The sequence below is a fragment of the Myxocyprinus asiaticus genome, chromosome 20, assembly GCF_019703515.2.
Source record: "Myxocyprinus asiaticus isolate MX2 ecotype Aquarium Trade chromosome 20, UBuf_Myxa_2, whole genome shotgun sequence".
NCBI lineage: Eukaryota > Metazoa > Chordata > Actinopteri > Cypriniformes > Catostomidae > Myxocyprinus > Myxocyprinus asiaticus.
Window position 1 is genome coordinate 20,263,179 of NC_059363.1, and position 14,580 is coordinate 20,277,758.

Consider the following 14,580-nt stretch of genomic DNA (forward strand, 5'->3'; position numbering starts at 1 on the left):
CACAACCTTTCATTAGCATGTTAAAACATTATTCTTTCAGCTGTGCCGTTGGTTTCTGGTCCTGAAAAAAGATGCAATTCACACCTATGGCCTGTGACTCTCAATCTTTTATATGTTAATGAGATGTCATGACATGTACACACCCTCCCCAAAACACACTCACACACATGCTGAAGTTTCTCTCCAGCACTGAAAGAGTTAAGGGAGGATACACCTGTCCTATCACACACCTGTCTCAGGCTGAGAGCCAATCAGAGTACAGTAGACAACCTGTAGGGTGGATAAATAGAAGAGGCGATGTGGATACAAATCAAACCACTTCATTCATCATGATATAAACATACTCACACACAAACACACGGAAACTACTACTGAGAAAAAAAGATTACAAACTAAGGATTTTATCTCAATTGCCTGTCAGAGGAGTCATGACCAAGGAGACTGAGTAAGTGTCATGGGTTTTGAATTTATTAACATTAGATTTAATACGTTTATTATGCTCTATTTCTTTTTTTTTTTCTTTTTTTCTTTTTTTTGTATTTTAGCTTAGCTGTGTGAAGCACAAATAACGGTGCTCTTTCCAAATATTGTCACTAAATTATTTTGCTATAACTGCTATTCATAAAAATCAGTAAAGCATTTTTTATTTTATTTTATTGGTTTAAGATTTGTTTATCAAATATTTTCTTAGACATTTGCTAGAAGTTCTGCAATGAGTTATTATTCTTTTTTTAAATTCCATATTAATTTGAACTAGATCAGAAACTACATTTGGGTTTGAAGTTTCACCGCTTTAAACTGTCTCTTCTATTAGAGAAGATGAGTAATGCGAGCCCAATCTTCAGCCCACTCTGCTGATGTGCAAACAGGGCCCCCACATGAATAAGTATGTGGGGACAATTTGACTGAAAACTGACACCAGGACCAAAACACACTGTCTCTCACCATTTGAATCTGTCTATCACAGACAGCGTGGTTTAACTGTCCTAGGGGCCTGGGTGCACAAACACAGAGTGAAACACATATTTTTTGCTAATGGGGGGTCTCTGTCAACATTCAGGGTACTAGTATGACATAATAAGGATATTAATCATGGTTTAAAAAGCAATTATGTGATTTTTTTCTTCATTTGGAAAAGACTAAGCAGATCTAAAAATTAATGAAATAAAATATTAAGTAGCTGGAACACTCTGACACGATTTTAGATTCCAGAATGTGGAATATTTTTTGGAGATAAAGTATGCTATGTAATATGTGTAAACTCCTTTTTCACTTGGTGTGAGCACAGGTGCCTAAACAGCTCTGTTTGCATTTTAGCTTACCACGGCAGACCACCACATTGCTAATCCTTGTTAGGGAAAGTCACAAAACTAATCCATCCTCTGCCTCTTTGAGGAGTTAGTGATCTTCTTCAAATCCTTGTCTTTTGTTTGCGGTACTTGTGTTAAGTTGAAATTAAGTTCTCTTCATTTAAGCATTGGTTCTATCCATTGTTCCGCTACAAGTGCTTCTACTCTAAGCAGGATTGGCATGAAAAACAAAACTGAACAGAAAATATCAAACTTTCTGCAATGCATCTAGTTCTTTTGATCCTTTTCGGTCTCCGGTAGCATTATTTTGGAAGAGCTCTTGAATTTTAGATAGGTTTGAAGGGCCAGTTTGAAGGCTAGACACAGATCAACAAATGATGTGCCTTGACATTATTAACGTTTGTGGTTTTGCGACTGAAAGTCTTGCGTATACCAGAGGCAAAATTCTGTGGCTTCTTAAATCACATTGCCATACATCATATTTTGAATACACTCTAAAATCACTTGTGGCAGTTCTTGGGAAGGCATGATGCATAATCTATGTTAATATCACCCCTTTCTTTCCCCCAGGGATCTCATGGTACAACAGAACAAGAGCTTCAGCTACTCACGCTATTCAGACAATTACATTATGGATTCTTGGTGCTACGTGGACAGCGGTGAGCTCAACAAGAATAAACCAAGACTGTCATCAGATGATGACCTTGCCCTCAATCTCATCTATGACACCTGCAAGGTAACACAAAAAGGACACTTTAGTATTTTTCAAAATTCCCTCTTTCTTCCCAGAACTTTAAGATATTTTTCCTCATTGTTTAATGTTGCATATAAATTCATTTAATTTTTAGACCCCAAAAGAGCAGAAGATGACATCATGTGCCCGTGAAAGCAGCATGTACAAAACCATGGAGAGGTAATCTTGACTGTATTCTTTTATTATGATATATGTGCCAGGTAGAAGATGAGATGAATATATGTTATGACAGTAGGTCATCAAGGTGTGAAAGGCCATTGTTGCCACATTTCCTCTTTCTCCAGTGTATTGGAAGGTTGGGTAATTTAGCCTAGGATTATTTGAGGTCAGAGCTTGTTCAGCTGTTAATCCTTTTCTTCAACCCATCCCAAAAAAGACTGAGTCACCACACAGCACCCTTTTGTGCATGTAAAAAATGTCTGTCTATTGAGCTTTTTGGTCTCTCCAATTGCAAACCCTGTCGAGAAACTCAAACAGTGAAAAAACATCAGCATTAGGCAGCAAAGAGCTCCCGCCCAGAGTGTTTGGCTTTACTTTTCATGTAAAGAAAGCTCCATAAACAATGCAGAGATTGGGCAATGCTTTTATTGACTTTAACACTTTTTTGTCATCATTGTTTGAGTAGCTACTAGCTGACACTTTGTGAATAGCTTTCCTGGACAATATGAATAGTTAACATCTGTGATTGACTACCATTTGCACAACTGCTAAAAACTGTATAATCTGCAACCGGAAGGTTCATTGGTATCCAAGCTCAATTTGTATTTTTTATGATTGTTCTCTTAGGATACCAAACAGTTCTCCTCCTGAACTAGCAACACTAGAGAATGCTCACATAATGAAGCTGCTTTCTGAGAATATTTCCCTCAGTCAATCAAAGCAACTGTTGCCAAGCACTGACAGCTACACGGTAGACAGCTATGATAAGCAAGTCATCAACAACATTTTCGACTCTCTCCTACTCACAGCATCACAGAAATCATGGCAGCCTGACCAAACCTTTTCTGATGCTAATCCAGAGGTTTGCATTGCATTTTTTCTAAGAAAATGTTTTCTATACATTACAATGCACAAGAGAATATTAATATAACATTAACATTCATATTTTGTGCTACATATAGTTTTCATAAATGAGATTTGCTCTCTGATATTGATTCTTTGTACAATAATACATAATAGCAAAGCATAAAATATGCCATGAACTATGTCATATATGTCTAAAACAGGTGCTTTGTCCTATTTAATTAACATAAACTACGTCTTTTTGTCTTTTGTTCATAGCCTCTTGCCTACAGCAGTGCTTCTGTGGGACAGACAAGCCCTGTGTACTCAGACTCCTATTCCAACTCTCCTCCTGAAAGATACAGGTGAGACTTATCAGTAATACTCCCTTCGTTTGATGGCTTATAAAGGCCATAAAAAACAGCAGACATTACCAAATAGTAGACTAGTATTTTATGTAAAGTTTCGATTTGACCCCCTTTCATAGGAATGACTTCCAGTTCGTTCTTGGTGCCCCACAAGCTTCCCAGAACAAGACTACAGAAATACCCATAGTGTACCTCAACAAGGGGCAGTTCTATCCTATCACCCTGCAGGGAGTGGACAGCACTGCTGGAGTGTCATGCAGCAAAGTAAAAGTGAGTTATAATTTCATGAACACACCAATCGGGACATCCCAAAATAGCATATTTTTCAGAAATGAGGGACAGAACACATGCTTCCCTTTTAAATAACAAGAGGACTGAGCGTTACTTGTTAGTTTCGCATTCTTTGAACTCGGCTGACATTTTGATTGGTACACCATGACGTGCAAATGCAATGAAGCTTCCGACACCTACACCAAACCCATACATACAAATGACCTGTTCTGCAGTACCTGCAGATTAAAAGACTCTTAACCTTAGGAGATGGAGAAGAAGGTGTGACAGCTTGGCGCTTTTGTTTGAAAGCATACACTGCAATAGTCCATGACAAAGCAGAGAGAAAGGGGTGTTAGTGTGGTGACATACCACATCGCCCGGTAAACGACAAAAAGGCAAGCATTTGTCCTACAGGGAGTCACCACTCTCTAATACAACACAAGGTGATTTACAGGTTCAAATAATGCTCCTTTTTCTTTCTATATCCTCCCTTCTCTCTCTCTCTCTCTCTCTCTCTCTCTCTCTCTCATTTACTCAGATGGTGATCATGGCTGTGTTTGAGAATGACAAAAGTCCTGAGATGCAACTGAAGTACTGGAACCACTGGCACGCTCGACAGCCTACCGTTAAACAGAGAGTCATTGATATTGGTGTGTATCTCACTATTGTACTTCCACTAACAGCATGAAAAAATAATGCTTTTGAAATTCTTTATTGCGCAATCCTTAACAATCAAGGAAACAAAAAAATCAACAAAAAATAATCAGTATTTTTGTCCTGTTTTCCAGTATCTAAACTTCCTAAAAACAAGATAAATTTAGTGTTCAATTACGTGATTTTTTTTTTACCCATTGGCAATGTTTTTTTCTTATTATTTTAAGCATAACCTTCACTAGATTTAGTTAGATTTATGCTTAAAACAAGATATATATATATATATATATATATATAATACAAAGATACTGTATGCTGTATTCTATAATGGCTTTTACAGTTTTGCTTCAAGTAAATGTGCCTGGTTTTAAGGATTTTTAGATATCTTGTATTGAAAACAAGAAAAAAAAATACTGATTAAGAATTTTATTTTATTTATTTATTTATTTATTTATTTGCAGTATGATAACTTGTACATGTACCCACCGGTATCCAAAAAGCCACCTAGACAAATATAATTTAAGATGGAGAGATTTGCTTATTTCATGCAATTTGACTTAATACACTCCTTTATATCAACCCTCAGCTGACTACAAGGAAGTCTTCAGTGGATTGAGTAATGTAGAGGAGGTTGCTTTCAACGCACTGTCCTTTATCTGGAACACCAATGAAGAGGCGAAGGTACAACCTCATATACACACACACACACACACACACACACACACACACACACACAGATTCACCTGTTACTTGTTTGCGCTAATTGATAGGTTGAAAGGAAGATCATTTAGAGTAGTGTCAAAGTGCAGTGGTATCCAAGGTATGTGGCCTCCTCAGGCACCTGTCATCATAGGGAATGAAGAGAGAATAAGAAAGAAAGAGAAAGAGGGAGGGAAGCAGGGAAGGAGAGAGAGAGAGAAAGAGAGAGAAATAGGGCTTCAGCTTCAGCATGCCCCCAGGGTAGTAATGGGTGTGACAGTGAAACTCGCTGCAGGTGGAGCAGAAATAGAGAGAACATTAAAGAGAAAGAGAAAGAAATTAGTTAGGAGAGAATAACTCCTGCTCCTGCAGTAAAAATCAGATTAATTCGATTTTTTTTTTAAAGGGATAGATCTCCCCAAAATGAAACTTCTGTATTGTTCATTCACCTTCATGTTGCTCCAAACCTGTATATATTTCTTACAACACAAAAAGGAGAACACAAAAGGAGATAGAAGAGAGCCTCAGTCGCCATTCACTTTCATTGCATCTTTTTTTTTTCCGTACAAAGAAAGTGAGTGATGACAAAATCTCCTTTTGTGTTTCATGGAAAAAAGAAGTAATTTTGATTTGCAACGATGTGAGGGTGAGTAAATTGATTTTATTTTTGAGTGAACTATCCCATTCATTTCCAATGTACTGCCAATTTCCGTGTCAGTGTGCAAAAATTGAGTTTGGAAGTAACAAATTGCCACCTGTTCACCCAATTATTCATTTAGTGTTCCTATTACCCAAAACAATTTTTTTTTGTAGAATTATTTTGTAGGTGATCCAAACATGCCTGTTCTCGCCATCTTGTGCTCAATATAGGCACTCCTTTTCTTTTGAAATTAATCTGAATAATTGAACAATCATTCGTGCCATCTTTGTGTATGACACATCTAATGTGTCTCACCTCTGATCCCTTATTTTGTTATGACGTGAAGAGACTTTTCAAAGCATAGATTTTTTTCCTGGTGTAATAACGTAAGGCCTTTGCATGAGCCAAGCATCATGTTCTGTCATTCTGATTATTTCACTTGCATGTCTATTTGTTTTCTATGGAAATGTACAGTACAACTGTGTCACCTTGTTGTGTAACAAAGCCTGGGTGTAAATACTTAGATACTTCCTTGATTTTCAATTGATGTGCAGAGATTTCATGTACTGGTTTCTTATAAATGTGTCTCTTAACTCAATTACAGGTGCACATTGGCATTAATTCTCTGAGCACTGACTTCTCCTCACAGAAGGGGGTCAAAGGTCTTCCTCTGAACCTTCAGATAGACACATATGATTTCAGCACAGGGAGCAACCATCTCATTCACAGAGCCGTGTGTCAGGTCAAGATCTTTTGTGATAAGGTGAGCCTGGTAATGTGCAACATGAAACTCAAAAGTTTTGATTTTCCACATTTAATAATAATAGTAAAGTAATCCAAACTGTGAAATAAACACAAATGGAAGTATGGGGATTAAGTACTAGTGACCAAAACTTGTTAAACATGTCAACACTTCTCTTATTTTAGCTTCTATAAGTAGCCACCCTTGGCTCTGATAATAACTTTGCACACTATTGGTATTCTCTCAACCAACTTCATGAAGTATCCACATCCAAATCATGTATTTATAATATTTATATATAAAATGTTAGTTTTTTAAAGAAATTCATATGTAGGCACAATTTATTTTTGTCTATAAAGCCTTTAGTTTTTAAAATCGTGAGAAGTATAAATTTAGTAAAGCGTGCCCAAACCTTTGACTGGTAGTGTAAGTTCATTGTAAGAAGCATTTTGACCCAAACAGGAATTAAAAAATGGAGTTTAAAAACATGCTTGCATTATTTTTATTTTTTATGAAAAATAAATTCACATGCATTTATTTTCAATAGCAGTATGTTTTCAGTTTTTAGTGAGGTTAAAGGGGCAGCATTGGATCTCCATTACTTGTCTGGCTCATCTTGGACTGTGTCATAAAGTCTTAAAACATAGCCGTGACTCACTGCCGTTATGAGTTACCAGGTCATTTCCTCAAAAAGCGTTACACCACTGACCTCTGATCTAATACTACCACATTTTCAATGAGGTGATCATTTGCATTGGAGCAGAAAACAAACAGACACTAAAGTATTTTTCTTTCAGTCTGTCTTTCCATCTCTCACCCTTACTCTGTCTGGTCCCTCTATCTTCTGATTATTAAGAAAAACCATTGATCCCTTTGTTTGGTTGATCAGAAAAATGTTGCTAGACTGCTCTATCTCCCTCACCTCCCTACAGCCCATTTGTGTGTATCATGGTGGACCATGACACTATTAGTTGTTTTGACTGTGCATGATGGGAAGGTCTGATTTAACACACGTCTGACTGGTTTAGCAGCAGCAAGTGAACTTGGTGCACTGCAGCATTGCTGTGGTTTCTCTAGATGGATCAAATGCATATCTACCACACAGTTGGCACCTAAACTAACATGAACTCATAATGAGTTGTTTGCAAGATCTATAGTTCCTGTGTTTTAAGATTCTGATTAAAAAACCTTTTAAGTATTGTGAATTGTTTTTTTATTTTTTTAAAATAAAGAGGCTTGCAAGCTTGTTCCAATGTTTTAGAACATTCAAGATGTTCTACAGTTGCTCAGATTCTAAATGTTTGAATGTCCTTGAATGTTTGCAGGGAGCAGAGAGAAAGATGAGAGACGAGGAGAGGAAGAGATCCAAGAGGAGGACCAAGAATGTGGCAGACTCCAGCAACAATGGTTAGTGCCGTCAGTCACATAATTACACCCTGAGACACTCAGGGAACACCCATTACCACCCTACAAGAAGCGTAAAATCAATATGCACTCATAATGCATATCTTCCCCCGCTCTCTGTCCTTGTTGTGGCCTGTTATCAGTGCAAATTAGAGTTCCATTACTTAAGAACCCTGAGACCAAAGCCCAACCAGGAGCCCAAATCTGAACCACTCAACTCTGAAACTATCAGCTCAAGTGAATCAGAGAGTCTGTTCATCATTTGACTCAAGTCTTAAGCCAAAAGTAGTTTTTTTTAGACACATATTTTTAATGATGTGCAAAAAATGCTTTGCAAGATGCAGTCCCAAACTTAAATTACAGGGGGGTTCCTTTCCAGCTGCTCTGCACAGGGGCCAGTTGAACAGTTGCAACAAATACAAATGCCTTTACAACCACAAAAACAATGTTTTTTTGACAGATGTCAGCACTGGCTTGTTTGCTGTTGTCAACTATGCTACAACTGTGCATTCACAACTGTACAGTATATATTTTAAGGTAGTTGATATAGCGCATTAATATAGTACGATTACTCATATGTAAAAACGCAAAAAAATTATTAAATTAATTATGCACCTTCACCAAATGTAAATTTCATAATAAGGAGTTTTTCTACCAACAGAGAAATTCAACCTTGTAGTACCACTTTTATGTTTTTGTGAATCACAGTCAGCAGGGGGCAGTCAGCACAACTCTAGCTGTACAGTCAAAAGTTGATATGCAATTAATTGTGATTAAATCAATTAATTAATGGGCATGTCATGTAATTAATTCGATTAAACTGATTGCTCTAATATATTTCAATATATTAGGCTAGTATGACATAACATTAAAGGTTGGACCAAAATGTAGAAAATGATAATTTTATTGTCACATTTAAAAATAAAACTATTATATATCACTTGAGGAGCCATATGAAGCTATTTCAGTCTGTTGGGTGGTGGTTTGAGGTCCCTCATTGCATTTAATGCATTTTCAGTAGCTATGCCTGCATCTACATGATACATTCTCCTTTCTTGTCAAAATGCTTTGAGTGTTGTATTAAAGCTGCTTTTTTGTTCTCCCCAGGTAGTAAGCAGGCCCTGGTCTCCAGCTCTGTTGGAAAGGACTGCACCTACTTTAAAACTCTAGAGGATCACGTCACACAACCTGTCTTATTCATCCCTGAGATGCACTTCAGTACTATGCAACGCTGTGGCCTGGTACGTCTTTTATACACGCACACACACACACACACATACACACACACACACTCTTCCCTATATCCTAGGATATGTGGCTTACTGCAGCATAGTTGAGTCATGTTCGCCAACACCCCAAGGGGTGAGCGTATGGGAGCGAGAGAGGAAAAGTGTGGGAAAAAATGCAGTGGGAAAGAAGTGGGCTTGGAAGAGAACAGAAGAGAGTGATCTCGGGATCAGACATGCTAACTGGTGCGCTCTTGAGTTTACATGACAGCAAATAAAACTCACCTGAGGAGGGGACGGCCCTCTGACAGCCCGCTGACTGACACAGGGATTAACCCGTGGGAGCTCAAACACACATGCACACTCACAGTTACTGTATGCAGATGTTGAAGAGGTGCTATTAAGCCATGTTTACACAGCCTAAGAAACAATGAATAGATGCTGTTCCGACAAGCCTTTTTCCCACAGACAAGCAAAGTGTGCGTGTTTCACATCTGTTAGATTTCAACATAACTTCAACAAAATTTCATAACACAAGTTGATATCATTGTCTTAGCATTGTAACATTTCCCCAAATAGGAAGTCGCCTCTTCATGTTCAAAGAAGAATGTCAATATAATGGATATCATCAGCATGCGAACACACAAGTGACAGGAAAATAAGCACAGTTTTATGACTACTTAAAACTTTGATCTTATCTCTTTGATTGTCCAGGTGGCCCCTGTCAGCTTGGAGGAAAGAGACCGGACATCACTGAAACGTATTAACTGCTACACAGAAAGTGGCGACCAGAGCAGCTCCCAACCAAGCAAACAAGCTCGCCGAGATGAGCAACAAAGAGGTACGGAAAATTCTTGGTCAATTTAGTTTTACAGTTTTTGTAATTTGTTGATCTCAATTCTGCTTGTTCGAACACTCAGATACAAATCACAGGCTCTTAGTTACAGACAATTTTGATGATAAGAGCGTTGTTTTTGCAGTTCTCCTTTATGTCAGGCGAGAGACTGAGGAAGCGTTCGATGCACTCATGTTAAACACGCCAAACCTCAAGGGCCTGAGAGAAGCGGTGAGTTTTTTCGACCTTTCTTTCCGTTACATGTTTGTGAAGATCTCATTTTAAAACCTGAGAAAAATCGTGCTTAAGACTTGACTCATGTCCCATCTGCCTTCTCAGATTTCAGAAAAGTACGGAATGCAAGAAGACACCATTGGGAAAATCTTCAAGAAATGCAAACGAGGGTAAGTGAAATATCGATAACCTTTCCAGTCTTACTCAAAGCTACTGCCATTCTGGTACTGGGTGAAAGAAAGATTTCGGTGGAATGCAGCAGCGGCTGTTGGCGATTCAGTAATTGCAAGCTTAGATGAAGTCATGAGCAGAAATAGGACGATGTTGAAATGTCCTCCTTCATGGAGATGAATGACTGTTAAACCTTTTTCTTATAATCTGAACACCATCTCAACTAGCTGCCTGGAAGAAAGTCGACAGACTGGGTTGACAGGAGATCTGTAGTGTTTGGAATGTAATGATTGCTGCTCCCCTTTAAAAAAAGAGGGTGAATAAAAAGCAAAACAAAAGACAGAAAGATTTCAACATACTGTAGGTAGAGTCATCTGACAGTGTTGTGCTGTATGTTTTTGTTGGTTATAAAACTCAAAAAAGGAGATGAGGACTGTGATAGGAAAGTACAATCATCTATTGTGTAAGAGACACTACGTGCAACTTAATGAGTCCCTGCTCTGAGAACTCATTTATCTCTCTGGTTGGTGATCACCCATGACACCATGTAGACATTTATGTTTTCCAGTTCACTCTTCCGTATCAGAACATTTGTGGGAATAGCCATAAGCCAGAATAACTCACTTCAATGCATCATACTGTAGTAGCTTTTAAAATAAAGCATGTACACTACCATTCAAAAGTTTAGGGTCAATTGCCTGAAATGTTTCTCATGATCTTAAAAACCTTTTGATCTGAAGGCATATGCTTAAATGTTTGAAATGAGTTTTGTAGGCAAAAATATAATTGTGCCAACATATTAATTTATTTCATTACAAAACTAAAAATGTATTAAAAAAAAGTTTTGGACCGAATAATTAAGAAAAGCAGCTACTAAGTGCCCAGCATATAGATGGGAACTCCTTCAATACTGTTTAAAAAGCATCCCAGGGTGATACCTCAAGAAGTTGGTTGAGAAAATGCCACGAGTAAGTTTCTGCAAAATCTAGGCAAAGGGTGGCCACTTTGAAGATGCTAAAATATAAAATAATTGTGATTTATTTTGGATTTTTTTTCCATTTTCCATATTTTCCATATTTCCATTTCTATTATTCCATAGTGATGACTTTACTATTATTCTAAAATGTGAAAAAAAAATAAATAAATAAATAAATACAAATAAAATAAATAAAGAATGAGTAAGTGACCCTAAACTTTTGAACGGTAGTATAATTGTACCGCCATTAATGACAGTAGGGATTGTCGAGAACCGTTGTCACACAAAAACAGATGATCCATTTAAAGAGACAGTTCACTTCAAAATGAAAATTCTGTCATTATTTACCTTGTTTTAAACCTCGATGACTTCCTTCTGAGGAACGTAAGTAGGAGATGTGAGTTTCATTGTACTGTATGTGAAAAGTGTTACATACTGCCTAATATCTCCTACTTGTTTTGCCCTGATGAAAGAAAGTCAAACAGGTTTATTTTAGGGTGAACTATCCCTTTAAGGAGCCAAGAAACACGTCCAGTACTCTATTATATGGCATTTTTAACTTAATCATCCTAGCCTCCAGCTGTGTAACTTGGAGCTCAACTTTCCTCAGGCCGTTAGCTGATGATATGACTGAGGGATAGGGGACAGGTTGAGCTGCATTCTCGCTCTTCACTCTAGCCCCAATCTTCAATCAAACTCCTTCCAGCCTCAGGGCTGGGAGAGCTGGCACAACCTTGCTGTTAGTCTGTCATACACACACATACCATCTCTGCATGAGATGAACTCTGGTCCATCTACCTGTTGTTCCAAATAATTGTTTGAGCAAGTCATAAGATTGAAACGTGTTAGATAAGGACTGTTTTTAAGGATCTAAATTAGGGTCTGGCCTTAGGGAAGGAATGATGAATGCTTTAGAAGATTGTAAAGGAATGTTTGAGGTTTCTTTCTGTAGTTGGTTGGACACAGTTCATCCATGTGCATCAGTCAGTGTCACTTTGCTCAACACAGTCAGCTTGAATGAATATTCTGGGTTCAATACAAGTTAAGGTCAATCCAGAGGATTTGTGACATAATGTTGATTACCACACAAATTAATTTGGACTTGTCCCTCCTTTTCTTTACAAAAAGCAAAATCAGGGTAATAGTGAGGCACATAAAAAGGAAGTGAATGGGGTCAATCCCTAATGTTAAAAAAAGTCACTGTTTCAAAAGCATAGCTACAAGATGTAAACAAGATGTATGTTAATAGGATTTTACTGTGATAAAAATACTTACTAACCAGTATTAATTCGTAAAGTTTTATAACATTTTACAACTTCATTGCCATGGCAATGCAATGTCATAAACCATAAAACGACTGTAAAAATGCAGATTTAAACAAATTTACAGCTGAAAAAAATCATGACTTTTAATAGATGACTGAATGTAAGTGCTTTTACAAAATAATAAGCTTAGCATTTCTGCCTTTAAACATAATGTCTATGAACTCTTGTAACATCATCTGCATGATTGTGTACTTTTGGTTGAAGTTCATGATCTGTAACCCCATTTATCTCTGTCTTTTTTACCACCATCAGGATCTTTGTGAACATGGATGACAACATCATTGAGCATTACAGCAACAACTCTGCCTTCCTCATCGAAATCTCTGAAGTCATGGTCAACCACTTCCAGATCACACTAATGGAGTTATAAATGACATCATTAACCAGTGACACGACACGCGGTCCTGCTGCAGCTTCTCTCTGCCCCTCCAATCAAAATGCACCACAATCTCGGAGCCAGATTTGGCAGTGCCAGACCTGTTGCCATGGAAACAAAAGAAATCACCTCACCTGCCAGTTATAACATTTTCAGTTTGAACAGATACCAGTTTGCCTGTGTAAATACCATTTACCTCTTTTATTCTTTTATACCATTTTACCTCTATCTCCAGTTATTTTATAACATGAGCAATTATGATCAAAAGGTAAATTCCTTGTAAATATTAATTGTAAATAGACATAAATATCATAATGTTGTGTGTTGACCTGATTTTAAAATGAGTTATTATTTCAATTACAAACTTGCCTTTTTTGACGCTGACTCTTTGCTGCTTATGATAGGCCCATCATTTCTAAAACAGGATGTGAGGCGGTTGTATCGCTTAATGCTCCAATGGTGGTTTGCATGTTTGTTTGTTTTTCTTGCTGCATGATACTTTAGTACACTTCCAGTCAGGCTATCAGCCTGTTAGTTTCACATCTGAAATACCACTCGAGAATGTTTCAGACTTGTAAGTCGCACATTTCCACCCTTATAGAGCTGCATATTTTTCAGTGTTTCGCTCACCAAGACTTTGATGGCCAGATGTTGAAAATTGGCTCAACCCATTTCGAATCTGTGTGGCTGTAACGGTTGCTAGGACAACCGGCCCTTTTGTCCTCCAACATTTAGAAAAGAAAGTTCGGACGAACCACTGCAATGTCGAACTTGCCCAAACATCAGATGAACTAACGGTGACTTTTCAGTTTGTGGATTTTGCTTCACAAAACTTGTACATTTCAAATGCTTTGTATTGCTGTCATACAATATGAATATCCTAAAGCTGTGTTTTCCTTTTTTTACTGCCTCTGCTTTTATAATTAAAAATAAAATTAAAAACATATTGAAGTGTTATTGTCTCTGTCTTTAGTTACAACATACTTACAAAATGGGAACTTGATAAATTAGTTGAAATGCAATCCAATCTTGATTAACATTCAGCGGGACATTTGTGTGCTGCTTTAATCAAGGAGGTCTAATACCTGTCAGTTGCTCATGCAGCCCTGAAGTATGCGACCTGGATGTTGCCATCTTTGCTTTACCCTTAAATGCATGTTAATTTTCCCAAACACTACACATATTCAGGTCTTTAGAGACTCGGCATGTATATCTATAAAAAATGGATGTAGAAAATGTCCAGATAGTGTAAAATGTACAAAATATTTTCAAGACAATTAGAAAATAATGAAATAAAATATATTTTGATATATTTATTTTCATAAATCAAATCAGCAATGAATCAGGACAAATCTAGAACAGGATACATTATTTTCACACAGAAATTTCATGAGATGCAACTGGCTGTCAAACACATGTTTATAAGTACATATCATTATACATACATAAGCTACACATAAGATACACATAAGCTACACATTGTATTTTCTCAGGCATTTATCTAATCTAATAATCTAAATAGATGCACAACATTAATTTCAGCAGTACACCCAAATGACAATAGTTGTATCATTCTGTTCATGTGTTGTAC

The 14,580-nt window shown here is 37.2% G+C and overlaps 1 protein-coding gene across 1 annotated transcript; it reads left to right on the top strand.

Moving 5' to 3' along the window:
* Positions 1–323: 323 nt before the first annotated feature.
* On the top strand, positions 324–13,940 carry LOC127411544 (grainyhead-like protein 3 homolog). The gene is made up of 15 exons (XM_051647207.1): positions 324–445; positions 1,881–2,046; positions 2,159–2,223; positions 2,851–3,085; positions 3,346–3,431; positions 3,554–3,704; positions 4,246–4,357; positions 4,948–5,042; positions 6,305–6,463; positions 7,768–7,849; positions 8,954–9,087; positions 9,787–9,913; positions 10,053–10,138; positions 10,247–10,311; positions 12,866–13,940. The coding sequence occupies exons 1-15, from the start codon at positions 429–431 to the stop codon at positions 12,981–12,983; spliced, it is 1,698 nt and encodes a 565-aa protein (XP_051503167.1). The 5' UTR covers positions 324–428; the 3' UTR covers positions 12,984–13,940.
* The last annotated feature ends 640 nt before the right edge of the window (positions 13,941–14,580 follow it).

Coding starts and splice junctions, on each gene's coding strand:
- LOC127411544 (XM_051647207.1), top strand. Junction 2,224..2,850: donor ATGTACAAAACCATGGAGAG/GTAATCTTGACT, acceptor TTGTTCTCTTAG/GATACCAAACAGTTCTCCTC. Junction 4,358..4,947: donor ACAGAGAGTCATTGATATTG/GTGTGTATCTCA, acceptor ATCAACCCTCAG/CTGACTACAAGGAAGTCTTC.